The sequence below is a fragment of the Callithrix jacchus genome, chromosome 1, assembly GCF_049354715.1.
Source record: "Callithrix jacchus isolate 240 chromosome 1, calJac240_pri, whole genome shotgun sequence".
NCBI classification, from domain to species: domain Eukaryota; kingdom Metazoa; phylum Chordata; class Mammalia; order Primates; family Cebidae; genus Callithrix; species Callithrix jacchus.
The window spans coordinates 181,884,073-181,910,280 of record NC_133502.1 but is presented as its reverse complement, the minus strand read 5'-3'; the positions used below and the strand labels follow the sequence as shown (position 1 = coordinate 181,910,280).

The following is a 26,208-nucleotide window of genomic DNA, read 5'->3' as shown; positions in this document are numbered from 1 at the left end:
GGGCAAGACTGTTCCCTCTTCTGAACCGCGTCGTTCCCTGGCCCAGCGGCTTGTGAGTAACACATCGGTTTCATGCTCACACCTCTTGGTCTGACTGGGCTCTCCTTTGCAGAGCCTTTCATTCCTTCCCTTCTCCTGAGCACTGGCTGGCTGTTTACAGGGAAGAAGTTCAGGGCAGCGGAGGGAGCTCCTTGCACATCGCCATGACAAATGTTTTATGGAAACAGTGAGCTGATGGGAAGAGGAGTGGGGGGCTAGAAAGTCAGCCAAAAGGTGTGAGAACCCAGACTACCCCCCGCCCTGAACATGGCGGCCCACTGTGCTGCGGTAGGGGATGAAACTTTCCCTGTGCTCCTCTTAGGTTTCCAGCTGGGGCTCTTTATAAAAAGAGGAAAACACTGAAGATGCCCCCAACTTTCACTGAGATGAGAACGGGGCCCATGACGGTGGGAGGGGATCAGGGTCCTGTGGATGGGGTGTCAGTGTAAAACCCTCTGAGCCATACCAGGGAAAACGGTAAGAGGCCTCTGGGACGTCACCTGGAGCCTTCGGGAGGTTCCTCCTCCTCGCGGCTGGGCGCGGTCTCCGGAGTCCCTGCCGCCGCCGCCGGCTCCCGGGCTTCCTCCGGCGGAGGCCAAGCAGAGTCGGCGGTCTTGGCGGGGCCGAGCAGAGCTCAGTCCGCTGAACGCGCGAAGGGGCTTCGGGGTCCGGGGCGGGCGCCGGAGGGGACTCGATCTCAAGCAGGACGGGAAGGATTCTCAGCCTGCGGGGCGCGGAGCTCCGTAGGGACGTGGGCCCGGGCTGGGGAGGCGACTCTGTCCACCGGGGGGCGTCGCGGACGCAGGGCGCAGGGTCCTGCGGGACTGGAGGGCTACAGGCTGCGGTGCGCGAACCCGGAGGCCGGGGGTCGTGGGTTCTGGGGCCGGCGCTTCAGGGTTTCGTCTCCCCTGCTCTCTGGGAGCAGGATATCAAGGGGTCGCCCCACTCACCCCTGCTCTAGGACGGGCTGTCAAGGGGTCATGCCCCGGGGGCGGGGCTTTAAGGGCACCCGGAGCTGCTTGGCCCCGGGCGGGATGGAGGGACAGGGCCCCAGGGGACCAGGGCTGCCAGGGGCTCGGGTGCCATCGGGGGCTCGCGCGAGGAGGCGCCGTCCTTTCCCAGCGGGGTCCCTGGGGATCCCCGGCCGCCTTCCGCGCCCCACTGTCCCCTCCCGAGTCCGGCCTCGGCGCCCAACGCGGCGCGGGCCGGGAGGGGGCGCCTTGGGCTGACCCCGCCCCAGGGCGGCCGGGCGGGCGGCAGGCGGCGGCTGAGACCAGGCGCGGAGCCATGGCTGAGCAGCTGCGGACGCCAGCCGGTGAGTGCCGGCCTCAGCCCCGGGTGCCGCGAGGGAGCCGCTGCGGCTGGGAATCAGGGGTGCGCCCGAAAGCCGGGCCAGGGCGAGTATCGGGTGGAGGGTGGCGCCCAGGACCCCGAGGTCTCAGGCCGGCCGCTGCCCCAGCCTCCGAGACGCTGCGCACTGGGGAGCTGGCGGCAGGTGGGCGCTGCTGCCACGATGTCGGGACCCGCAGGCTGGGTGGGCGCAGTGGCGCTGCCTGGCGGGGGGCTCGTCTCCGGGGTCCTCGGGTCCTGGGGAGGGCGGGGTCCCCCAACGCCGTGGTGGTCTCTGGCCTCTCCTCGCCTCTCCACGCTCCCCGCCTTCCCTGAGCTGCGATTTTCAGCACAGATCCACTGACCCTGGACAAGGACCAGGCTGGGGGCTGCCCTGCCCGCCCCCCAGCCCTCCCCTCGGGTACGGTGACCAGGTGCCGGGTCAGCCGGGAACAGCCTCCAGACCCCAAACGCGGAGGCGCCTCCGGAAGGAGGTGGGCAAGTTCAATACCAAGCGTGACCGGGGACCTGCGCCCGAGGCGCTCAGGTGATGTAGGAGTTAAGAAATTACTGAGGCAGACAGTGAGGGTACTGGAGTCCTTGGTAATGTTTTCCTTTTAATGAAAAGCAGCCCCCAAATAATTTTCTTTTCTAACAATGAGCAGCCGGTAACAATGAGCTGCAGACATAGACAAGCAAGCTGGAATTTTGGACAGGTGAATGGGGGGGCGTAGCCAACAGGAAAAGGCTGTTTGGGACTAGACCTGTTCAACATGGCGGCTCCATCTTCCCTTCTTGCCAGCCAGGTGTACAGTAAGGAGCAGACCACAGGGCCACGTGGAAAGTCCCTGTGCGTAATAAAATTAGGGTGGGGTGGCCAGCCTTCCCCATGCTATGTAGACGTCACATCTGATCCAATCAATCTTGGCCCTATGTAACTCAGACACCCCCTTCTCAAGCCTGTCTATAAAATCCATTGCACTCGCCCCAGGCCCGAATTCCCACTGGGGCATCCCCTCTCACTAGAGAGACAGCTGTTCTTTCTCTTTCTTTTGTCTATTAAACCTCTCCCCCTAAACTCCTTCCTTGTGTATGTCCCTGTTTTTTTCTTGGCGCTAGAAAACAAATTTGGGTATTAACCCCAGACAAGGACGTCGCTTCAGAGGAAGGGACGCGGGAGGCAGGGCATGGGGTGTCGGCTGCAGGCCAGTGAACCCCAGTGCCAAAGGCCGGGGAGAGCCAAGTGGGGCGCCCAGAGCAGGCACAGTCCTTTAATTTAGAGGACTGCTGTGTACACATCTGGGGAGAGAAATGTTTGACTTTGACTTGCAGTCGGGTGGGGGATAAGGCACGGCGAGGCCAGAGTTGGTGAGGGCTGCCGGGGAGGTGCAGCTCCAGAGGTGCAGGAGGGAGAGGAGTGGAAAATTCATGAAGAGAACCGCGTGGGTGTGTGGTAGGTTGAGACCCTGCCTTCAACAATGCTCACCATTTGTCAAGGTTTGCTGTGAGGCAGCACTGGGTTCAGTACCGATGAGTTCTCAGGAAGGAACAGTAAATACCTCCCAGGTCGTTCTTTCACCCATGGGAAAACCGGTTTACAGATATCTGGGACTTTGCTCTGGTCCCAGGCAGGCTGGGCTGAGTGGGGCCGAGGAGTCAGGTCTGACTTCGATTTTGCGATTTTGCTGTGGTCTCAGGCAGGCTGGGCGGAGTGGGGCTGGGACTCAGGTCTGACTGTGAACACCTGCCTCTTCCCTGTGCTGCCAACTTTTTCCGGGTTCTTCCCTGTTCCTCCTTTGCGGTCTTTTATTTTCCATTTTTTGTTGTTGTTCCCTTTTGTCTTCTTAATATGTTTCAGCAGATGTATACAATAAGCTGCACATAAAAGTGCAGGTGGATACATTTGGACCCATGTCCACACCTATGGAATGTCCCCCAGTCAAGATCATGAACACAGCTGCCACCCCAAGAGTCCATCCGGCCCCAAGGGTTATGCTGTGTGAGTTGGTTTCAAGTCTGGGAGCCTCGGAGGACCAGGGACTCGGCAGTTGGTCTCCACACCCCTGGGGTTCTGGCACTGGGTCTGGCCCACGACTGGATCCGAGACAAACATCTTGAAGAAGAAGTTAGGTCTTTTGAGAAACCTGGCAAACGACTGCCCATTCTCAGGTTACTCACATTCATGCATGTTGATTTAGTCATCCAGTCAATGCCGGTTGAACGCTGATGAGAACAAGCAGGCCTGTGCTGCAAGCTGCACAGAAAGAGACAAGATAAAGCGAATGACCCCAGTACCTGGACCCGTTTAGATTAAGTAAATTGACTGAAGCTCTAGAGAAAGGACTCAGACCTTAGTTATAGATTAAAAGAAGTTAATCACTTATGTCTTTTTTTTTTTTTTTTTTTTTTTTTTTGAGACGGAGTCTTGCTCTGTCACGAGGCTGGAGTGCAATGGCACAATCTCAGCTCACTGCAACCTCCGCCTCCTGGGTTCAAGCAATTCTTCCGCCTCAGCCTCCCAAGTAGCTGGGACCACAGGTGCGTGCCACCATGCCCTGCTAAATTTTTTGTATTTTTAGTAGAGACAGGTTTTCACCATGTTGGCCAGGATAGTCTCGATCTCTTGACCTCGTGATCCACCTGCCTCGGCCTCCCAAAGTGCTGGGAGCCACCACGTGAGCCACTGCGCCCCGTGTCACTTACGTCTTTAGATGAATGCACACTTACATGTAGACATATAGCTTAGAAGGTATATGTCTGGAGTTTTGCCTTTTCTGGACAATTCGTATGAATGGAGTCCCGTGTTATGTGGTCTTTTGCATCTGACTTCCTTCACTTGGAATAATGTTTCTGAGACCCGTGTATGTTGTAATATGTATCAGTATTTAATTCCTTTCTGAGTGATCCACTCTACGGATAGACATTTTGTTTATTCATCAGTTGATGGACATCATGACTGTTTTCACTTTTTTAGCTGTTTTGAACTGAACAACACCGCTATGAACATTTGTACGAGACTTTGTGTGGGCATGTTTTCATTTCTCTTGGGTTGATATGCAGCATTAACATGTTAAGAAATTAGCCAACTCTTTTCCAGAGTGACTGCCCCATTTTACATTCCCATCAGCATCGTATGACGGTTCTCATTTCTTTTTATTTTTCTGAGAACAGGTCTTGCTCTGTCACCCGGGCTGGAGTGCAGTGGCATGATTTGGCTCACTGCAGCCTCAATCTCTTGGGCTCAATCAATCCTCCCACCTCAGACTCCTGAGCAGCTGGGACTACAGGCATGCACCACCACATCCAGCTAATTTTTGTATTTTTTGTAGAGATGGGGTTTTGCCATGTTGCCCAGTCTGGTCTCAAACTCCTAGGCTCAAGTGATCTGCCTGCCTCAGCCTCCCAAAGTGCTGGGATTATAGGCATGAGCCCCTGTGCCTGGCTGAGGGTCCCACTTTCTGTACATCTGCAGCAGCACATAGCCAGTCTTGTGGGTAGAAGGTGGTATCTCATAGTTTTGATTTACGTTTCCCCAATGACAAATGATGGCCAGTGTTTTTTCTTGTGCTTTTTAGCATTTTATATAACTTTCTGTGGTGAAATGCCTGTTCAAACTTTTTGCCTTTTTAAAAATTGAATTGGGGCTGGGCACAGTGGCTCATGCCTGTAATCCCAGCACTTTGGGAGGCCAAGGCGGGTGGATCATGAGGTCAAGAGATCGAGACCATCCTGGTCAACATTGTGAAACCCTGTCTCTACTAAAAATACAAAAAATTAGCTGGGCATGGTGGCGCATGCCTGTAGTCCCAGCTACTTGGGAGGCTGAGGCAGGAGAATTGCTTGAACCCAGGAGGCGGAGGTTGCGGTGAGCCGAGATCGTGCCATTGCACTCCAGCCTGGGTAACAAGAACGAAACTCTGTCTCAAAAAAAAATTGAATTGGGGCCAGGCGTGCGGGCTCATGCCTGTAATTCCAGCACTTTGGGAGGCCAAGGTGGGTGGATCATGAGGTCAGGATTTCAAGAACAGCCTGATCAAGATCGTGAAACCCCATCTTACTAAAAATACAAAAATTAGGTGGGCATCGTGGTGGGAACCTGTGATTCCAGCTACCTGGGAGGCTGAGGCAGAGAACTGCTTGAACACGGGAGGCAGAGGTTGCAGTGAGCCAAGATCACACCACTGCACTCCAGCCTGGGCAACAGAGCAAGACTCTGTCAAAAAAAAAAATTTAAAAACAAAACAAAACTGAGTTGTCTCCTTTGTTCAGTTTTGACAGTTCTTTGCATGTTCTGAATATGCGCTATTAGAGAGATGATTGGAAAATATTTTCTCTCCATCAAGAGTTTGTCTTAACACTTTATTGGTGTTTTTGAAGTACAAAAGTTTTAAATTTTGATTCATTCAAATTTAATTTTTTCTTTTATTGTGCATCTGGTGTCATATCTAAGAAATCTTAATCCAATGTCACAAAAGTTGAATCATATTTTCTTCTAACCTCTTTCTAGTTTATGTGTAAGAATCTGTCCATGTTACCTATGTTGTAGGGCAAACACTTGTTCCTAGTATTTCCTTGAAATCCTTTTAATTTCTGTAAGTTTGGAACTGGTGTCTCCTCTTTGATTTCTGATTTTAGTTATTTGTGTTCTCTCTCTCTCTCTCTCGATTTTTTCAGAGAACTGACATTTGATTTTTTTTCTCTTTTTCTTTCTGTTCTCTATTTCATTGGTTTCCACTCTAATATTTATTAATTTATTTCTTGTCACTTTGGGTTTAATTTGTTCCGTCTTTTCTTTTTGTAGTTACTTACAATGGAAGCTTACACACTGATTTGAGTTTTTCTAATCTAGACATTTACAGTATAAATTTCCCCTGAAACACAGCTTTAGTTATATCCCATAAATTTTGGTATGTGGCGTTTGCATTTTCATTCAGCTCAGAGTATCTTTTGAGTTTCTTCTTTGACCCATTGCTTATGTAGAAGTGTGTTAATTTCTATGTATTTGTAGATTTCCCAAATTTCCTTTGTTAATTTCTAATTTCATTCCCTTGTGGTGAGAGAAGAAACTTTGTGGATATCAGTCCTTTTGCCTTTCTCAAGACTTGTTTTATGGTCCAGCATATGATCGATCCTGGAAACTGTTCCATGTACACTTGAGGAGAACGTGTCTTTAGCTCTTGCTAGGTGGAGTGTTATAAACACGCCAGTTACGTCTAGCTGGTGTCTGGTGTTGTCAAGTCATCTGTATCTACTGATTTTCTAATTATTCTCTCCATTGAGAGTGAGGTAGGATTTTGGTGTTCCATTATTGGGTTTTTTGGATTTTTTTTTTTTTTTTTTTGAAACGGTCTCACTTGGTCACCCAGGCTGGGGTGCAGTGGTGTGATCACAGTTCACTGCAGTCCCCGCCTCCCAAGGCTCAGGTCACCTCAGCCTCGTAACTGCAACTACACACAAGCAGCATCATGCCTGGCTAATTTTTCTATTTTCTGTAGAAACAGGGTTTTGCCATGTTACCCAGACTGGTCATGAACTCCTATGCTCAAGTGATCCAGCCACCTCCACTTCTCAAAGTGCTGGGATTACAGGCATGAGTCACCGTGCCCAGCCCAACCATTATTGTTGAGTTGACTATTTCTCCCTTCATCTGTGAGTTTTGGTTTCACGTATTTTGGGACTAGTTGTCAGGTGTGTGTATATGTCTTCTTGTTGTATTTTCCTAACATATTAACTTGATATCATTGCAGAATGTTTCTCTTTAGTAAGATTTTTCATTTTAAAAAATCTGTCTGGGCACAGTGGCTCACACCTGTAATTAGCGAGGCATGGTGACACACACCTGTAATCCCAGCTATTCAGGAGGCTGAGGCCTGAGAAGTGCTTGAACCCGGGAGGTGAGATTACAGTGAGCCAAGATCACACCACTGCACTCCAGCCTGGGAAACAGAGCAAAAAAAATCTATTTGGTCTGATATTAGTATTGCTCCTCAAGCTCCCTTAGGGTTATTGTTTGCATAGCAAATCTACCTTTTGCTTTGACCTATTTGTATCTTTGTTTCTGAAGTATGTCTCTCATAGACAGCTTATAGTCAAAGCTTTTAAAAAATCCAGTCTAACGATCTCTGCCTTTTGACTGGCATGTTCAGTCTATTCACATTCAGTGTTATTATTGCTGTGGCTGGATTTCCATCTGCCAGCTCACAGTTTGTTTTCTATGTTTCGTGCCTTTTTGTTCTTCTGTTAATCCTTTACTGCCTTCTTTTCTATTAAATATTTTCTAGTATACCATTTAGATTCCTTTCTTCTTTATAAGTGTATATTTTATAGTTATTTTCTGTTTGCTTCAGGGATTACAATATGCATTTTAATTTATCATAATATACTTCAGACTAATACTAATTTTAGTAAAATACAGAAACTTTAATATAATTCCATTCCCCCGCCTCATTTGTGGTATTATTGTTATATATATTCATCTATGTATGTTATAAACTCAACAATACTGTGTCATAATTATTGTTTCACACAATTGTATTTCTTTTAAATTCAGTAAGACAAGTAAGGAGAAAAATACTTTTTAAGTCTTTTATATTACACTGTGTATTTACTATTGACTTTACTCTTGATTTCTTCCTGTATATTCAAGTTATTGTCTGGTGACCTTTCCTTGCTCCGGTATATGTAACAGCTTCATTTCCTCCTTGCTCCTTTGTGCTATTATTGTCATATATATTATATATATTTACACTATGAGCTGATCAACTAAGTCAACTTAGCAGGGAGTCTCAAGATTCAAAGTCAATGAATAAATAAGGCCAGGTGCAGTGGTTCATGCCTGTAATCCCAGCTACTCAGGAGTCTGAGGTGAGAGGATGGCTGGAGCCCAGGAGGCAGAGATTGCAGTGCACTCCAGCCCGGGCTACAGAGCAAGACCCTGACAAAGCAAAGCAGAGTAGAGCAGGGCAAGGAAAGAAAGCCACAAAAAAAACCAAAATTGCAAAATGTTGCTGACAAGAATTAAAGAAGACACAAATAAATGGAGAGATATACCATGCTCATGGATTGGAAGACTTATACTGCTAAACTGTCACTTCTCCCCAGATGGATCTATAGAGTCTACATAATCTAACTTGAAACTCCAGAGGAAGTTTTTGTAAAGCTGACAGCTGATTCTAAAATTTATATAGAAATGCAAAGGTCTCAGACTAGTCAAAACAATTTGAAAAAGAGAAAAAGAGTTGGAAGACTTACCTTCCAAGCTGGATTTCAAGGTAGATTACATAGCTACAGTAATCAGAATAGGCTGATTAGGATATACAGATAGATCAGTGGAATAGAATGCAGAGTTTAGAAATAGACCCATACAGATATAGTCAATTGATTTTTTAAATAGTTGCTTTTTGATAATGGTGCTAAGATAATGTGATGGAGAAAGGAAAATATTTTCAATTCAAATGGCTGAAATGCCTGAATATGCATTGGGGGAAGAAAGGGGCCTTTCACACCATATACAAAAATTATGAAATTCTGGAGAAAATATTCATAAACTTGTGGCAGGCAAAAATTTAATAGATGAGACAAAAAAGCTCAAACCATAAAATGGTTTCATTTTAATAAGGATAAATTAGTGTTTATCAAAATTAACACTTCCCTTCAAAAGAAAAAATTAAGGAAAAATGAATAATCAAGCCACAGACTGAGAGAAAATACTTGATTTTAAGAAGTATTTGGTCTTTAATTTTTATGGGTTCATAGTGTATATACTGATGGGGTCCATGAGATATGTTGGTTCAGGCATACAATGGAAATTCACATAATGGAGAACTGGTGTCCATCCCCTTGAGCAATTGTCCTTTGTGTTACAAACAATCCAATTATACTCTTTTAGTTATTTTATTTTATTTTTTTGAGATGGAGTCTTCCTCTGTCACCCAAGCTGGAGTGCAGTGGTGTCATCTGAACTCACTGCAACCTCCACCTCCCAGGTTCAAGCGATTCTCCTGCCTCAGCCTCCCGAGTAGCTAGGACTACAGCCGCGCACCACCACACCTGGCTAGGCTAGTTCTTGTATTTTTAGTAGAGATGAAGTTTCACCATGTTGGCCAGGCTGGTCTTAAATTCCTGACCTCAGGTGATCCACCTGCCTCAGCCTCCCAAAGTGCTGGGATTATAGGCTCGAGCCACTGTGCCTGGCCTCTCTTTTAGTTATTTTCAAGGGTATAATTAAATTACTATTGACTATAGTCTCCTGTTATGCTATCAAATACTAGGTCTTATTCATTCTATTTTTTTGTACCCATTAACCATCCCACATACCCTCCCACCCCTGCCACGGCCCTTCCCAGTCTCTGCTAACCATCCTCCTATTTTCTATCTCCATGAGTTAATTGTTTTGATGTTTCAATACTACACATAAGTGAGAACATGCAGTGTCTGTCTTTTTGTGCCTGGCAAGAAAATATTTGTAGTATTTGCATTTAGCAAAGGACCTGTATCCAAAATAGAGAAATAAATTCTACTGCTCAATAATAAAAGAGAAACAACTCAATTTTAAAGGAGACCCAGTGTCTACAAACAGTAGAATAATTAGCTAAGTATGTTGGTGATTGTTTGTAGTCCCAGCTAATCAGGAGGCTGAGGGAAAGATGGCCTAACCACAGGAATTTGAGGTCACAATGAGCTGTGATCATGACACTGCACTCCAGCCTGGGTGACAGAGTAAGACCCTGTCTCTAAAATAAAATAAAAACGAATGTCTGGGTGAGGTGGCTCATGCCTGTAATCCCAGCATGTTGAGAGGCTGAGGCAGGTGGGTCGCTTGAGCCCAGGAGTTCAAGACCAGCTTGGGCAACATGGTGAAACCCCTCTCTATCAAAACCCCCAAAAATTAGCTAGGTGTGTTGGTGCACACCTGTAGTCCCAGCTACTCAAAAGGCTAAGTTGGGAGGATCACGTGAGCACAGGAAGTGGAGGCTCCAGTGAGCTGTGATCCTGCCACTGCACTCCAGCCTGGGCAACTGGAGTGGGACTGTGTCCCCTAAAATATATACAAGTAAATAAATAAATATTTAAATGGGCTGGGTGTGGTGGCTCACACCAGTAATCCCAGCACTTTGGGAGGCCAAGGCAGGCAGATCATGAGGTCAGCAGATGGAGACCATCCTGGCCAACATGGTGAAACCCCATCTCTACTAAAAATGCAAAAATTAGCCGGGCGTGGTGGCATGTGCCTGTAATCCCAGCTACTCAGGAGGCTGGGGCAGGAGAATCGCTTGAACCAGGGAGTCAGAGGTTGCAGTGAGCCAAGATCACGCCACTGCACTCCAGCCTGGTGACAGAGTAAGAGTCTGTCTCAAAATAAAATAAAATAATAAAATGAGCAAAACATTTGAACAGGCTTCATAAGAATCAAACAAATGGCCAATAAACACATGAAAAGATGACTGTCCTGCTTAGTCACTGGCCACAATCAGACACCACTGCTCACCCACTAGGAGGCTAAAACGTAAAGGAGTGGCCGTCAGGTGTCTGCTGGAAGGTGGAGCACCTGCACTTCTCTTGCATTGCTGGTGGGAAAGGAGAATTAAGTAACTGCTTTGGGAAAAGTTAAACACACGCTTACCACATGATTCATCTCTTCTGCTCCTTGGTATTTACTCAAGGAAAATGAAAACATAGGTCCACAGATCCCTGCACATGAGTGTCTACAGAAGCTTTGTTGCTAGGGGCCCCAAACCATAAAAACCAAAATGTCTGTCAATAGGAGACAGGATAAACCAATTGTGGTGTGTTAACAATGGCGTTTCTCAGCAACAAGCAAGAATGAACAACTGATACAGGGACAGTGTAGGTGAATCTTCAAGGGTCATGCCGTGTGATCCAGCCAGACATAAAAGAGCATGTGGCAGGCGATTCCGCTTATGGGAAACACCAGGGAATCAGATCTGGGGTCAGGAGGGACCTTACTGGGGTGATGAAAATGTTGCCTATCTTGTTTCGGCGGGGGGTGGGAGGGGTGGTTACATGTGTGCATTGTTCAAAACTCCTCAAAACCGTACACCTAAAGTGGATCGATTTTACTGGATGTAAGTTATCCCTCGAATGAAGTTGATTTTCAAAGTTTTTAAAAATGGAATAATTTCTGCCAAATTGAAGGACAATTATTTTCATCTAGATTTCTCTACAGCCAAACAATCTACTGACTAGAAAAGTGGAAAAAATAACTTAAGACGTGTAAAGTTCAAATTTTGCCTCCCACGTTTCTGTTTCAGGAAGCTATTCGAGATAAACTGTTCTATGCTCACAGGATTTAGAAAGGCGGAGGTAAATACAGACAAGCTTTATGAGATAAGAAGCAACAGAACAATTAGCTGAAAGGGACTGATTGCAGGGGAAGGAATAGGAACCGGGCCGGGAGACAGAAGGCTTCCAGACCTTGTGAAAACAGGAGCCCCTCCTATCTGTGGGGATACGTTCCGAGATCCCCAGTGGGTGTCTGAAACCACGGCTGGTACCAAACCCTGTACAGACTGTCTTCCCCTATGCACGTATGCCTATGAAAGAGTTTAATTTATAAATTAGGCACAGGATGGAACTCACAGCCATCATAATAATATAGAACAATTATAACAATATATTGTCCAAGGCAGGCGGATCACTTGAGGTCAGGAGTTCGAGACCATCCTGGTCAACGTGGTGAAATCCTGTCTCTACTAAAAATACAAAAAATTAGCTGGGCATGGTGGTGGGCACCTGTAAATCCAGTTACTCTGGAGACTGAGGGAGGAGAATCGCTTGAACCCGGGAGGTGGAGGTTGCAGTGAGCCGAGTTAGCCCCATTGCACTCCCAGCCTGGGCAACAAGAGCAAACTCCATCTCAAAAACAACAAAAACAATACACTGTAATAAAGGTTATGTGAATGTGATCTCTCTCAAAATATATATGTATCTTAATTTGTGGGTTTTTTTTTTTTTTAAGAGACAGGGTCTTGCTCTGTCACCCTGGCTGGAGTGCAGTGGTACATTCATGACTCACTGCAGCCTTGACCTCCTAGGCTCAAGTGATCCTTCCACCTCAGCCTCCTGGGACCATAGTGGTGCAACACTATGCTCAGCTAATTTTTTTTCCTTTGATAGAAGTGAGTTCTCACTATGTTGCCCAGGCTGGTCTAGAACTCCTGGCTTCAAGCAGTTCTCCTGCCTCAGCCTCCGAAGTGCTGGGATCACAGGCATGAGCCCCCAGACCTGTCCTCAAAATATTTTACTGCACTGTACTCACCTATTATTGGCCTTTGGTTGACCACGGGTCACTGAAACTGCAGCAAGTGAAGGCGTGGATATGGGGGAACTACAGCACGTGACTTGAACATACATCAAAATCACCTTAAAAGAAACACCACTGATTGCTTCCAGGGCATGGGCCTCTGAGAGGGCAGGGAGACACCGGGGGAGGCTGGTGACTCCTCTACGTGGCAGGAACTGGTCTGACCTCCTGGCTCAGCCTGGCCATGAGGCTCTCCTGGCCTCCCCACTGGGTTCAACAGTGACCTCAAGGTGCTCATTTCAGTGTGGTTCCCTTCGGTCTCCCGTGGGAAGAGGATGCTGAGTGGAAGGAGGTCATTGGGAAGCCGGGGTGACACTCAGAGTCTGTGGGAGCAGTCAGGCTGATGAGCTGGGAGGAGCAGATCACCTCCCTGTTCTCTGATGGGGAGGAGGGCCGGGTCTGGACTGGCTTTGCAGATGCTCATGGGGGGCTGAAAGCGTCCCCTGTGGCACAGAGGGACTGTCTTGGCAGATGAAGGCCCCTCGAAGGGTCTGGTGCCTGAATCACAAGACAGGACACGTAAACTGGGGCAGGTGAGAGAAGGAGGGTGAGTGATCTGATTTTTCCCCTCCTGTTTTCCAGGAAATCCAAAATGCTACTCACCTCTACCTGTGATCCTTTTCCTAACAATGCTTGTCTTGGTCTTGTTTGGGTAAGACACATTTGCCCATTGGAGCTGGCCTGGTTTGGGGAGAAGTGGCCACAGCAGCTAATCAGACCCATGGGAACCCCCTGAGCCCCCCAAGCATCACAGTAGCCATCAGCGTCCTAAGGACAGTTGTTGCCCCTGTCCGGCTGCGGGGGAGGTGTGTTTACTTGCTCCCTTATTTAAGCCTCACTGGGCAATGCACTCCTCACTCTCCCATTTAAAATTTTCATAAGTGGGGAGTCTGGGGCTGGGAGAGCGAGCCCCTTGCGTGGCTGGGGCTGGGGAAGGCAAGTCTGGGTCCCGAGCTGTTAGCTGCTTCCAGGCACAGAAGGTCCCAGAACCACAGAGTGGGGCATTTGTGGACATGGCCCTGAGGTGGCCTCGGGGGCTGCGCTGACCAAGGCATGGGGGTGGGGGGGCCTTCTGCAGCTGCTGCAGGTGCCCATGCATGAGCAATATCCCCAGGGATTCCCTCCTGCCCACCTCCTGGTGTGGTATGTGGTGAGGTGCCTGGGCTTTGCTGAGAATGTTTCCTGCTTGTCTGGAGGCCTTGCAGCTCATCGGGGACTCCTGTGCTCATGGCTGGCCCCAGAATGTGCTGTTTGGAGGAAGGGATCGACAGGCAGTCTTGATTCTGTGTCCTGAACCTTGGCGCACTTCCTTCCTGCAGTTATGGGGTCCTAAGCCCCAGAAGCCTAATGCCAGGAAGCCTGGAACTGGAGGCACAGTGAGTGAGGGGAAGGGCAGGCAGACCGTGTATGCTGGCCGGGTGCTGGCTCTGGGCTGGCGTCCCACTCTGGGAACTCCCCCTCCCCTCCCGGGCACACACATGGGTGGGCCTGGGCCCCCTCTCGATCCTATGCCCAGTGTAGACATGGCCAGCTCTGTGGCCTTGAAGGGTCACCTGACACGTCTGCCTCCACATCTCTGGAGTCAGCCTTGACCTCCTTCTGACCTCCAGTCCCCAACTCCAGGCTTACCCAGAGTTCCCACACATGGTCTCTGCTCCCTGCCTACACCCCTCCTCCTTAGTCGCCTTCCACCTGCCATCCTCAACTCTCCCTTTGCCCTCAGCCCTACACTGGGTTCCCAGGTCCCACCAGCCCTGCTGTTGAGCAGCTCGCCTGCCCACCGGCCTCTCTGCCTTCGCAACCCTGCTCCATTGGTCCGTTGGGGCTGCCTCATCTCTGAAACAGCCTCACATTTGTCTCCCCATCCCCATCAGCCCTGTCCCCCATGTCCTCACAGTAACTGGAGTGATCTTTCCAGAACAGAAGGTAGGAGGCGGTCCATGGTCTGATCCTGCCTGCCTGACCTCCCCAGCCTCATTTTCCCACCTCTTCCCTCGCCCTCTGTGCTTCAGAGTGGCCTGTCGCTGGTCCACCTGCCATGTGGTCCTAACTCCGGGCCTGTGCCCGTGCTGTGGCCCCTGGGCCCATGCTGTGGCCCCTGCTGTGTCTGCTAATTCCCACTCATGTCAGTGACCCATGGCTGCAGAGCACCACCCCATTGATGGAAAATGATCACAACCCTTGATCACATCTGTCCCTGGGCTTCCTGGGGTGCATGGGGCTCACCTGGCTGGTTCACTTCGGGGCCTCAGGCAGTTATGGGAGATGGTGGGTGGCTGGGGTCATTGCAAGGACTTCCCTGCATCTCTGGCAGTTGATGCTGCCTCTCAGCTGAGACACCTACCCAGTGCCTCTCCCCGGGGCCTGGGCTCCTGCTCAGCTTGGTTTGGAAGCTCCAAGACCAGTATCCCAAGAAAGAAGATACAGAGGCCGGATACAGAACACTGGCTTCAGAAGTCACCCAGTGTTACTTCTGCCGCATTTTCTTTCTTAGAAACAGGAATATCAGACCCCATTTCTTGATGGGAGGGCCCTTGGGGTTTGCAGACATGTTCTGAAACTCCACTCCGCCCAGCCTTGGCTTCGACGTGTCTGGTGAACCTGTGGGCTGTGAGGGCCCCCAAATGCAGACCTCAGACAGCAGCGTTGGCCTTACAGGGTCTGGCACATGGGCCCATGCCAGGCCCATCAGCACAGGGATGGCTGTTCTGTGACTGTTCCTGGTGGACTCTGCTCCGAGCTCCAGCCTTCCCCTGGGACCCTCTGCTGGCTTCCATGTGCTTGTGCCCTCAATCCCTGCTGCTGGAATAAACTTCATCTCCTGTGTTCTCATTCTGCAGCACGGCTGTTAGGGACCCGGGTGGTCTGCAGAGTGTCCCATTGCCAAGGTATAACGTCTTCCTTCGGTGCCTCCCGTGTCACAGAATTGTCCTGCAGCCGGGTACCTGTGTGTGTGGGCAGAGACATGTGGGAGCAGCTCCTCTTTCCTCCTGTGGCTTGGAGGCCGCTCCTTCCCCAGTCTCTGCTCTGACTCTGCCCTCGTCCTGCAGCCATTCAGAGAGCATGATGCGGCCAGGGCTTCAGTTTTTACCAGCTGCCTGTCTGTCATTGGCTTTGAAAGAGGAGGACCAGCTGGTCTGCTCTGTCTGGGCCTCGGGGGCTGTTTCCCGGGATATGGGCCTTTATCAGTGCTGAACCTGGGGGAGCCTAGGCAACCAAGGCCGAGTTGCCCACACTGCTTTTGATTTTGTTTTTTTAAATTGTGGTCAAATGCACTTAACCTAACATTTACTATGTTAATCATTTTTATTTTATTTTACTTATTTATTTATTTAGAGATGGAGTCTTGCTCTGTCACCAGGCTGGAGTACAACGGTGTGATCTCTGCTCACTGCAACCTCTGCCCCCCATGTTCAAGCAATTCTCCTGCCTCAGCCTCCTGAGTAGCTGGGATTACAGGTTCCTGTCATCATGCCCAGCTAAGTTTTGTATTTTTAGTAGAGACAGGGTTTCAACATCTCGGCCAGGCTGATCTTGAACTCCTGACCTTGTGATTCATCCACCTTGGTCTCCCAAAGTGCTGAAATTACAGGCATCAGCTACTGTGCCCAGCCAAATACACTTAACATGAAATTTGCCATCTGAATCATTTTTAAGTCTTCAGTACTGCTAAGTCCATTCACATCGCTGTGCGGCCATCACCACCATCCCTCTCCAGGACTCTTTTCGTCTTGCAGAACTGAAGCTCCATCCCCATGAAATAAAAACTCTGGTGTCCCTTCCCCCAGCTCTCCTGATACTCACCATTGCATGGTCTGTGGCTTGGCTCTGAGGCTGACCACTGCAGCTACCTTTTATAAGTGGATTCCGCAGTCACTGAAATTTTTTTTTTTTTTTTTTTAAGACAGTCTTCCTGTCACCCAGACTGGAGTGCAGTGGCACAATCTCCGTTCACTGCAAACTTCTGCCTCCCAGGTTCCAGCAATTCTCCTGCCTCAGCCTCCTGAGTAGCTGGGATGGCAGGCACATGTCACCACACCTGGCTAATTTTTATATTTTTAGTAGAGACAGGGTTTCACCATGTTGGTCAGGCTGGTCTCAAACTCCCGACCTCATGATCTGCCCACCTCGGCCTCTCAAAGTGCTGGGATTATAGGCATGAGCCACTGTGCCTGGCCGGTAGCTGTCTTTTTATGACGAGCTTAATTCACTGAGCATGATGTCCTCACAGTCCATCCAGGCTGTAGCAAGTGTCAGAATTTCCTTCCTATTTTGGCTGATTCCCTGCTTTTAAAGGCCATCACAGGACATTAAAAGTGTGGGCATTACCAAGTGTGGGAGCTCATACCTGTAATCCCAGCACTTTGAGAGACCAAGGTGGGCAGATCACCTGAGGTCAGGAGTTCGAGACCAGCCTGGCCAACCTGGTGAAATGCTGTCTTTACTAAAAATACAAAAATTAGTGGTGTGGTGGGGAGTACCTGTAATCCCAGCTACTCGGGAGACTGAGGCAGGAGAATCACTTGATTCTGGGAGGCGGAGATTGCAGTGAGGCGAGGTCGCACCACTTCACTCCGGCCTGGGCAACAAGAGTGAGACTCTGTCTCAAAAAAACAAAAACAAATTGTGGCCATTACTGACAGTTAAAATGGCCTCGGCTCATGTCTCCTCTCCAGTACTTTAGGTAGGACATCACTGTGGCCCGCACGTCCCTCAGGCTGTGTGACACCTGTCAGTGCTTTGTGTCACTGTCGGAGCAGGTGTTACTCCCTGACTTCTCAGAGAGGAAGCCGGGCTGTGGACGCCACCAGCCCACAGGGAGGCCCAGCAGGCTTCAGGCCCAGGTGGGGCGTCTGCACGTCTCAGGCCCTTTCCCTGGGAATGACCAGAGACAGGGGCTACACATGCAGCCTCCTCTCTGCCTACAGTGTATTAAGACAGGACCTCTTACGTCACTCCCAGCCTTAAGCCAAGTGGAAAGCAATGGTCCTCAGGTCACTTCGTCCGTCTCCCCAGTCTACAAGTGCTGAATCGAAGACTCTGAGCTTTGGCCCTGCCCCGGGGTCCTGTGGTTGTGGGCTGACACAGCCCGGAGCAGCCACAGCGATTCCAGCCTGGGAGTGCGGCCTTAGTGGAGGGTGCACGCCCCCTGCCTACATGCATCCCACGCTTCCCATGCAAACTCCAAACTCACGGGATGGCACTTTGTGCTTGCAGGATGGTCTACCCCCAGCCAAAGATTTTGACACCCTGGTGAGTAAGTTACTGAAACTGCAAGCAGCTCCAGGGGCTGTTCTGAGGGCAGAGGGCGGTTTCCCTGATGGAAGTCTCAGCTGGGGCTGCTTCGCTGTTCTCTCCTCTCAGGTTCCCCTGACATCTGAATTTGGAGGCCCACATGGCTGTTCTCATTCCCTTTGCTTTCTTTGACTTGGTCTCTTGTTTTCTATCTCTTTGATCACCAAAGCCCCTGCAGAGGCCTGGGGAGGAGGGCTGGGGGAGGGTGTCTGTCGGGGGGGTGGTTCCTGTCTCTGCCAGCAAAGCTCAGCTCCCTCTGTGGTCCGGCAGATCCAATGTTGAGGGAGGGTTGGGGATGACTGGTCCAGTTGGAGTCTGCATTTGCCTCTGGTTGGTTTTGGGGGAATGGTGGCTGCCTCTGGAAGGGTGGTCAGAAGAGGCGGAAGCTGAGTGGGGTTTCCAGGTGGGGGTGGCCGTGTCCCAGAGGCACGTGCAGGCGGCGCCCTGCCAGCTCCATGCTACCGCACACCCCTCTCCATGTGCAGTAGGAAAGATGTCCTTGTGCTGACCCCTTGGCTGGCTCCCATCATATGGGAGGGCACCTTCAACATCGACATTCTCAATCAGCAGTTCAGGCTCCGGAACATCAGCATCGGGCTAACTGTGTTTGCCATCAAGAAGTAAGTCAGTGAGGGGCCAGGGCAGAGACCGGGCTGCGGGGAGTGACCGGGATCATCAAGGTCTCTGTTTGTGTTCAGGACAGAGCAGGGAGGCCAGACTTGTCCTCCCAGATGGTAGATGGGAAAGGCCATTCACGCAGCATCTTACTGAGCTCACGTGGACTCCCTGGGGGTAAAAGTGAGCTCCTTCTCCAGAGGCTGTATCTCACCCAGGGATGGCGGTTCCTGATGCCCCCTCCTCTCTGTACCTATGGTTGGCCCTCCTGCTGAGCCACCACCTCCATACAAGGCTCCAGGTGGACTCCACTCACTGACCAAAGATGGCAGGAGGGGAACACCTGTTTACTGTCCTTGGACCCTAGAAAGAGGATGCTGGCAGAGCCGTGGTCACTCTGTGTCCTCAGTTGAGGTGAAGCAGGCAAGGCAGTTGGCCCCAGACATCAAGGGAAGTGGCTGACCCATAATGCCCTTGGACTCTGGGCCAGGCCAGCTTCACAGGAGCTGGTGAGGCGAACGCACATACTTGACCTCTCAGCACCCATGGGCAGACAGGCCAGTGACAGTGACTGCTTCTGGGACTTTTGTGGACCACAGATAGAAGGCATGTAAGTGGCATGTGCACGCGGAAGGAGGAGCGTCCTTCCCCACAGCATGCAGTGTGCAGCCTGCAGGATGACCCTGTGGCCTTCACAATCCCCTCTACCAATTCAGATGTGGGAGAGGTGTGGCCGCAAACCCTGATTCCAAAGCTAGAGCTTCTAGGCCCAGGTCAGATGTCTCCCTAACCACAAAACGTTTTCTCTAACTGCCACAGACAGCGGGTCCCTCCTTGAGGTCCCCCAGGGCCATGTGCCACCACCATGGGACATAGGCTTTCCCACCATTCAGCATGTGTGCCGTGACCCCCTGAGGCCCTGATTTAATGGAGCAGGCACCATGGCTGCTTTGCCATACCCAGCTCATTGGCAAACCACTCACAAGGGGAGCATAGGCTCTACGGATACCTGGGGACACACATGCCCCGGAGAGAAGCGAACTCAGAAAGGCACCCAGGCATGGGAGTCAGGCCACTGGGGTGGTGTGGCCCGATTTGCAGGGACTGAGAAGGGCATGGGGATAGCCAGATAATTCACACTCCAGTTTCTAGGGACAGAGTGCTGGGGAGTTGCCCCTGGGGGCTGCATCAGGGTACCACCTCGCTGTTGTAGGCTGGCTGTCTGTGTCCTCTCTGGACCCTGAGGTGGTCCTCACATCCCCAGTGCCTGTGGGGAGAAGCAGCCCTACAGAGCTAAGCCTTGAGCCCACAGCCACACTGGGCCTGGACTTGCACCCCAGGGCCTGACTGCCATGCCTGGGCTCCCCACTGGGCTCACTGGCTCCCTGGGACATGGGTCCCTCCCAGGTATCTGTAGGGTCCTTGTGAGTAGTTTGCCAATGAGCCAGATGGAGCAAAGCAGCCACGGTGCCTGCTCCATAAACTCGGGGCCTCAGGGGGCTCATCACACTTGCTGAATGGTGGTAGACAGCCGCCCCCCATGACGGTGGCACACGGCCCTGAGGGACCTGAAGGAGGGGCCAGCCATCTGAGGCAGTTGGAAAAAAGGTCCTGGGGTAGGACACCTGACCTGGGTCTAGAGGTTCTACCTTTGGACTCCGGGTTTGTGGCCTCAACAACCCTTTACCCCAATTCTTTCTGGGTCCCCTTTTTCCCTTCCCCCACGTGGTAGGCCTGGTTCCTGATCCAGGGGCGGAGTCCAGGAATAACCTACTCCTAGGAATATGTGCAGTTCAAGCCTGGGACGGAGGAAGCTCTAGGGTGCAGAGGTGGAGCTTGCACCCAAGCGCAGCTTCTAATGGGGGCACATGGCTGGCCCGGGCATAAGAGGGGCAGCTGCCTGGTGGCTCAGGCCGGGCCGAGGACAAGTAAGCCGGCACCAGCCTGTGGCCTACTATGAGCCTCCAGCTGCCTGTCCTGGGAAGATGATGAAGTGAGTCACAGCCCGAGGACTCGCTCAGGACAGGGCAGGAGAACATGGTGCATCTGCTCCTCTGAGCCTTCCCATGGCCGCTGGTGGAAGCGTACAGGGCAGGCTTCCCACGGGTGCACGGCCAGCGGCTCCCCAGCCCCTGTTCCCCTGCCTTGCAGATACGTGGCCTTCGTGAAGCTGTTCCTGGAGACGGCGGAGAAGCACTTCATGGTGGGCCACCGGGTCCACTACTACATCTTCACCGACCAGGCAGCCGCGGTGCCGCACGTGGCGCTGGGGGCGGGCCGGCAGCTGTCGGTGCTCGAGGTGCGCGCCTACCAGCGCTGGCAGGATGTGTCCATGCGCCGCATGGAGATGATCAGCGACTTCTGCGAGCGGCGCTTCCTCCGCGAGGTGGATTACCTGGTGTGCACGGACGTGGACATGAAGTTCAGTGACCACGTGGGCGTGGAGATCCTGTCCCCGCTGTTCGGCACCCTGCATCCCGCCTTCTATGGAAGCAGCCGGGAGGCCTTCACCTATGAGCGCCGGCCCCAGTCCCAGGCCTACATCCCCAGGGACGAGGGAGATTTCTACTACCTGGGGGGGTTCTTCGGGGGGTCAGTGCCAGAGGTGCAGCGGCTTACCAGGGCCTGCCACCAGGCTATGATGATGGACCAGGCCAATGGCATCGAGGCCGTGTGGCACGACGAGAGCCACCTGAACAAGTACCTGCTGCGCCACAAACCCACCAAGGTGCTATCCCCCGAGTACCTGTGGGACCAGCAACTGCTGGGCTGGCCCCCCCTCCTGAAGAAGCTGAGGTTTGTGGCGGTGCCCAAGAACCACCAGGCAATCCGGAACCCATGAGCGGGTGGGCTCTGGGAGGGTTGGCAGCCCCATCTCCCTCCCACCCTTGGTTTTAGAAGAATGGATAAAGTCCGCTTCTTTTTTCCGTCCTGTTGAAAACAATTGAAACCTAGGCCCTGCCCCCACCTCAAATCACCCCCCCCCCACCATGGCCACAGAGACACACCATTACATACAGACATACACACAGCCAAAGACATATACAGAAAAACATACATGCAGACACACAGATGCACAGACGCACAAACATGTACAAAGATGTACAGAAATATAGACAGACACAGACAGACATGCACAGAGACACACAGAGACACATGCACAGAGATGCACGGAGACATATGCACAGAGATACACGGAGACACATGCAGAGAAAGACAAACATACAGCAGTCACACAGACCACATAGACACACAGACATGCACAGAGACACACGGAGACACATGCAGAGAAAGACAAACATACAGCAGTCACACAGACCACATAGACACACAGAAATGCACAGACACATGGAGACACACATGCAAACATGCAGAGAAAGACAAACAGAAATGCACACACAGACACATAGACACACAGACATGCATACACAGATACACAGACGCGCACACACAGCCATGCAGACATGCATATACGCACAGATGTAGGCACACAGACTTAGGCAGCCTAAATTCAGGGCCTGGGGCATAAGTTCCTGGAGGGGCTGCCATCTTCAGCCCCCATGGTGAGCTCCTGGGGCACCTTCCGCTTAGACAGGGTATCATGAAGGAGGTCTCTTCTGGAGCCTGGAGGGAGGCGAGGACAGTCCCGGCGGTGGGCTCCCTCCTCTCAGAGCTCCTGCACTGCCCCACCCCCAGCCTCTCAGGAGATGCTCCAGTCAGACCCTGAGAGTCATCTGTGACCTCTCTGAGGCTATCTCCGACTGCTCACAACCCTACCGGCTCTGCCTTCCCCAGCCATTTTCAATCAACCTGCACTTCTTCCAACCCAGTCCCAGCCAGAATTATTTTGCCTGGATGGTGGAATCGCATCCCCTGGCCCCACTTCCGCACTGGGCCCCCCTAGTTCACACTCCCCTCAGCAGCCACTGGGATCCTGTTAATCCCCTGTGGAGTTGCTCCTCTGCTAGGAACCCTGGGGGCCGAGGTACCACCTGGAGTCACAGTGTTTCCCGTGGCCCCATGGGCCAGCCTCCCACCTCTTCCCCATCCTCCTTCCCACTCAGGGATGGCCCAGCTTGCATGAGATGAAAGGCTACAGTTTGGGGGGCTTTTTAAGGAAAAGGATAAAAATTTAGTTACAAACATGAATACATAGAATGGGAAAGGCAGGGCCGGGCGTGGTAGCTCATGCCTGTAATCCCAGCATTCTGGGAAGTCAAGGCAGGGAGGTCATTAGTTCAAGAGATCAAAACCATCCTGGCCAACATGGTGACACCCTGTCTGTACTAAAAATACAAAAGTTAGCTGGCCATGGTGGTGTGCACCTGTAGTTCCAAATACTCGGGAGACTGAGGCAGGAGAATCACTTGAACACTGGGAGCGGAGGTTGAAGTGAGCCGAGATCGCATCACTGCACTCCAGCCTAGCAGCAGAGTGAGACTCCATCTCAGATGGGCAGGTGGGGGGGAAGAATAGGAAATACAGTTGCATACTCTCCCTCCCACTAGTGAATATATAATGAAAATGTTCTGAATAGACAGTGGTGATAGCTGTGCTGAATTGTGACTAAAAATCATATAATTGTATGCCTGGTAAGGATGAAAATGGTGAATTTTATATCATGGAATTTTTTTTTCTATGAAAAATACAAGTAAAAAAATAGGTATGGCCAGGTGTGGTGGCTCACGCACGCCTGTAATCTCAGCACTTTGGGAGGAGGCAGGAGGATCCCTTGGACACAGGAGTTTGAGAGCAGCACGTGGGGTGCCAGCTTTTTCTCCAGTCCCTGGCATACTCCTGCACCAGGCCTTTCCATCATCTCTGCCCAGAGGCCCTTCCCCAGATCGCACACACTTCCTCAGGTCTGTGCTCATGTGGCCGTGTCACAGAGTTCTCCAGCCAGCCACCGGCAGATGGGACCAGCAGCCCTGCCCCACGCTGCTGCCTTGGGTATGCTTTGTCTTTCAGCATAGCATTTAAAACATTTTTATTTTGAAATCATGATAGATTCACAAGAAGTTGAATGAAGAGTATGGGCCAAGCATGGTAGCTCACATCTACAGTCCCAGTGCCTCGGGAAGCCAAGGCGGGAGGACTGCTTGGGCCCAGGAATTTGACAGCAGCTGGGCAACGCAGGGAGACTCCACCTCTACAAAAAGTAAAAGGATTAGCTGAGTGTGGTGGCACGTGCCTTTTGTCCCAGCTACATCGAAGGCTGAGGTGGGAGGATCCCTTGAGCCTGGGAGTCTGCGGTTCCAGTGAGCTCTGATGGCACCACTGCACAGCCTGGATGACAGAGCAAGAGCTTGTCTCTAAAAACAATAAAAAAGGAATGAGAAGGAAAGAGTGTAGAGAATGGTCCCATGTCCCCTTCACCCACTTTCTCCATTCATCGCCTCTTTCTTCACAATAGCACTCTGTGAAAATCTGGAAATTAACACCGGCCAGTGCATATAGTTCTGCACCATCTTGTCCCAAGCATGGATATGTGACTACCACCCCGACAGGATACAGGCCTGTCCGCACAGAGAGCTCCCAGTGCCATCCCATTAGTCATGCTTGTCTTCAGCTCACCATCTATTCTCCATCTCTGCTTTGTCATTTTGAGAATGTTCATGGGGCCATTCGCTATGGGGCCTTCTGTGGTGTGTGTTTCTCAGTCCCAACTCCTCTGTGTTGCTGACTAGCGAGCCACGATCTTGGATGTACGTGGCCCACAGTGTGTGCCCGTCCACCTGTTGAAGGACACTGTCTTCTGGCACAGCCTCCACTCACACCGAGTTGGTTTCAGCCTGGAAAGTTAAGCAAGGAAAATGAAACACATCCAGATGAGAAAGGAAGAAGGAAAACCATCTTCGTTTGCAGATGAAATGATGTTATATGTAGAAACCTAGGAAAAACCCTTTTCCACATCATATACGTTGAGTAAAGTGAAACCAACCCAAATTGATATCCATCAACTCATGACTAGATAAGTGGATTGTGGTCTATCTATATCATGGAATAGGATTTGATTGTTCAAAGAAATGAGATGTTGATACATGCTATAACATGGATGGAAGTTGGGACAGTTATGCTAAGTGAGAGAAACCAAGCACAAAAGGTGTCATATGATCATATGATTGTATCTCTATGAAACTTCCAGAACAGGCAAATCCATGGAAAGTAAATGAATGGTTGCCGGAGCTGGGCATGGGGGAATTGGGGAGTGACTGTCAATCAGTACAATTTCTTCTGTGATGAAAATATTCAGAATAGACAGTGGTGATGGCTGTGCTGAATTATGACTATACTAAAAATCACATAATTGTACATCTGGTAAGGATGAAAATGGTGATTTCCATTTTGGGATTTTTTTCTATGAGAAATGCAAGTAAAAAATTAGGTATGGCCAGGTGTGGTGGCTCACGCCTTATAATCTCAGCACACTGGGAGGCGGGAGGATCGCTTGAACACAGGAGTTTGAGACCAGCTTGGGCAACATAGTGAGACATTGTCTTTACAAAAAATCTAAAAATTAGCTGGGGGAGCTAAGCTATGAGGACATAAAGGCATAAGAATGTTACAATGGGCTTTGGGGACTTGGGGGAAGACATGGGAGGGGGAGAGGGCTGGACGAATACACGCTGGGTGCAGTGTACCCTGCTCAGTGATGGCTGCACCAAAATCTCAGAAATCACCACTAAGGAACTTATTCATGTAGCCAAATACCACCTGTTCCCTCAAAATCTATTGAAATAAAAAAGTTACTGGGTGTGATGGCGTGTACCTGTAGTCCCAGCTACTTGGGAGGCTGAGGTGGGAGATCACTTGAGCTCAGGATGCAGAGGCTTCCGTGAGCTGTGATCGCACCACTGCACTCCAATTTGGGCAACAGAACAACCACCTTGTCTCTAAAGCAAAACAACAAAAAATAGGTAGAGTGGTTTCTGCAACTGTATTATTCTCTTTTAGTATTGTGTTTTACCTATGCTAGTTCCTTTGCCTTTCCATGTAAATCTATGAAAAAACTTGTTTACAGCAAGGCATGGTGGCTCAGGCCTGTAATCCCAGCAGGTTGGGAGGCTGAGGCAGGTGAATCACCTGAGGTGAGGAGTTCAAGACCAGCCTTGCCAACATGGTGAAACCTCAGATCTACTAAAATTATAAAACTTAGCTGGGTGTGGTGGTGCATGCCTGTAATTCCAGCTACTTGGGAGGCTGACACAGAGAATCACTCGAGCCCAGGAGGTGAAGGTTGCAGTGAGCTGAGACTGTACCACTGCGCTCCAGCCTGAGCAACAGAGTGACTCCATCTCAAAAAGAAAAAACGTGTTTATGTCAAATTTAAATCATGCTGAGATTTTGATAGACCAATTGGGGAGAACTGATTCTCTTTACTATTGTAAACCAAAAAGTATCTGAGACAGGTTGGTCTCAATTTAGAAGTTGATGTGGCCACGGTTGAGGAAGAGCCTGGAAAAAGAAACCCGAATACAGGAGGAGCTGTGGCTGGTACTTTTGCTGAAGAGGATTTTGAGGGCTCCAGTATTTAATGGGGAAAAGTGGACAGGCAGGGAAAGGGGAAAGAGAAAACAGGGAGGGTATGGCCATGTTCTCGTGAATCC

At 50.6% G+C, this 26,208-nt stretch overlaps 1 protein-coding gene across 2 annotated transcripts; it reads left to right on the top strand.

Annotated features, from left to right (window-relative positions):
* The first annotated feature begins 1,286 nt into the window (after positions 1 to 1,286).
* On the top strand, positions 1,287 to 23,945 carry ABO (ABO, alpha 1-3-N-acetylgalactosaminyltransferase and alpha 1-3-galactosyltransferase). 2 transcript variants are annotated; one of them, XM_017977174.4, is made up of 7 exons: positions 1,287 to 1,354; positions 13,274 to 13,343; positions 14,011 to 14,067; positions 15,532 to 15,579; positions 17,909 to 17,944; positions 18,472 to 18,606; positions 20,753 to 23,945. In XM_017977174.4, the coding sequence occupies exons 1-7, from the start codon at positions 1,327 to 1,329 to the stop codon at positions 21,441 to 21,443; spliced, it is 1,065 nt and encodes a 354-aa protein (XP_017832663.2). In that variant the 5' UTR covers positions 1,287 to 1,326; the 3' UTR covers positions 21,444 to 23,945. The 2 variants fall into 2 exon arrangements, with proteins under 2 accessions (XP_017832663.2, XP_017832666.2); XM_017977177.4 differs by lacking the exon at positions 15,532 to 15,579 and having other exon boundaries at positions 20,753 to 23,286.
* Positions 23,946 to 26,208: the final 2,263 nt, after the last annotated feature.

Coding starts and splice junctions, on each gene's coding strand:
- ABO (XM_017977174.4), top strand. CDS start 1,327: ATGGCTGAGCAGCTGCGGACGCCAGCCG. Junction 15,580..17,908: donor CAGAGTGTCCCATTGCCAAG/GTATAACGTCTT, acceptor TTGTGCTTGCAG/GATGGTCTACCCCCAGCCAA. Junction 17,945..18,471: donor CCAAAGATTTTGACACCCTG/GTGAGTAAGTTA, acceptor CTCCATGTGCAG/TAGGAAAGATGTCCTTGTGC.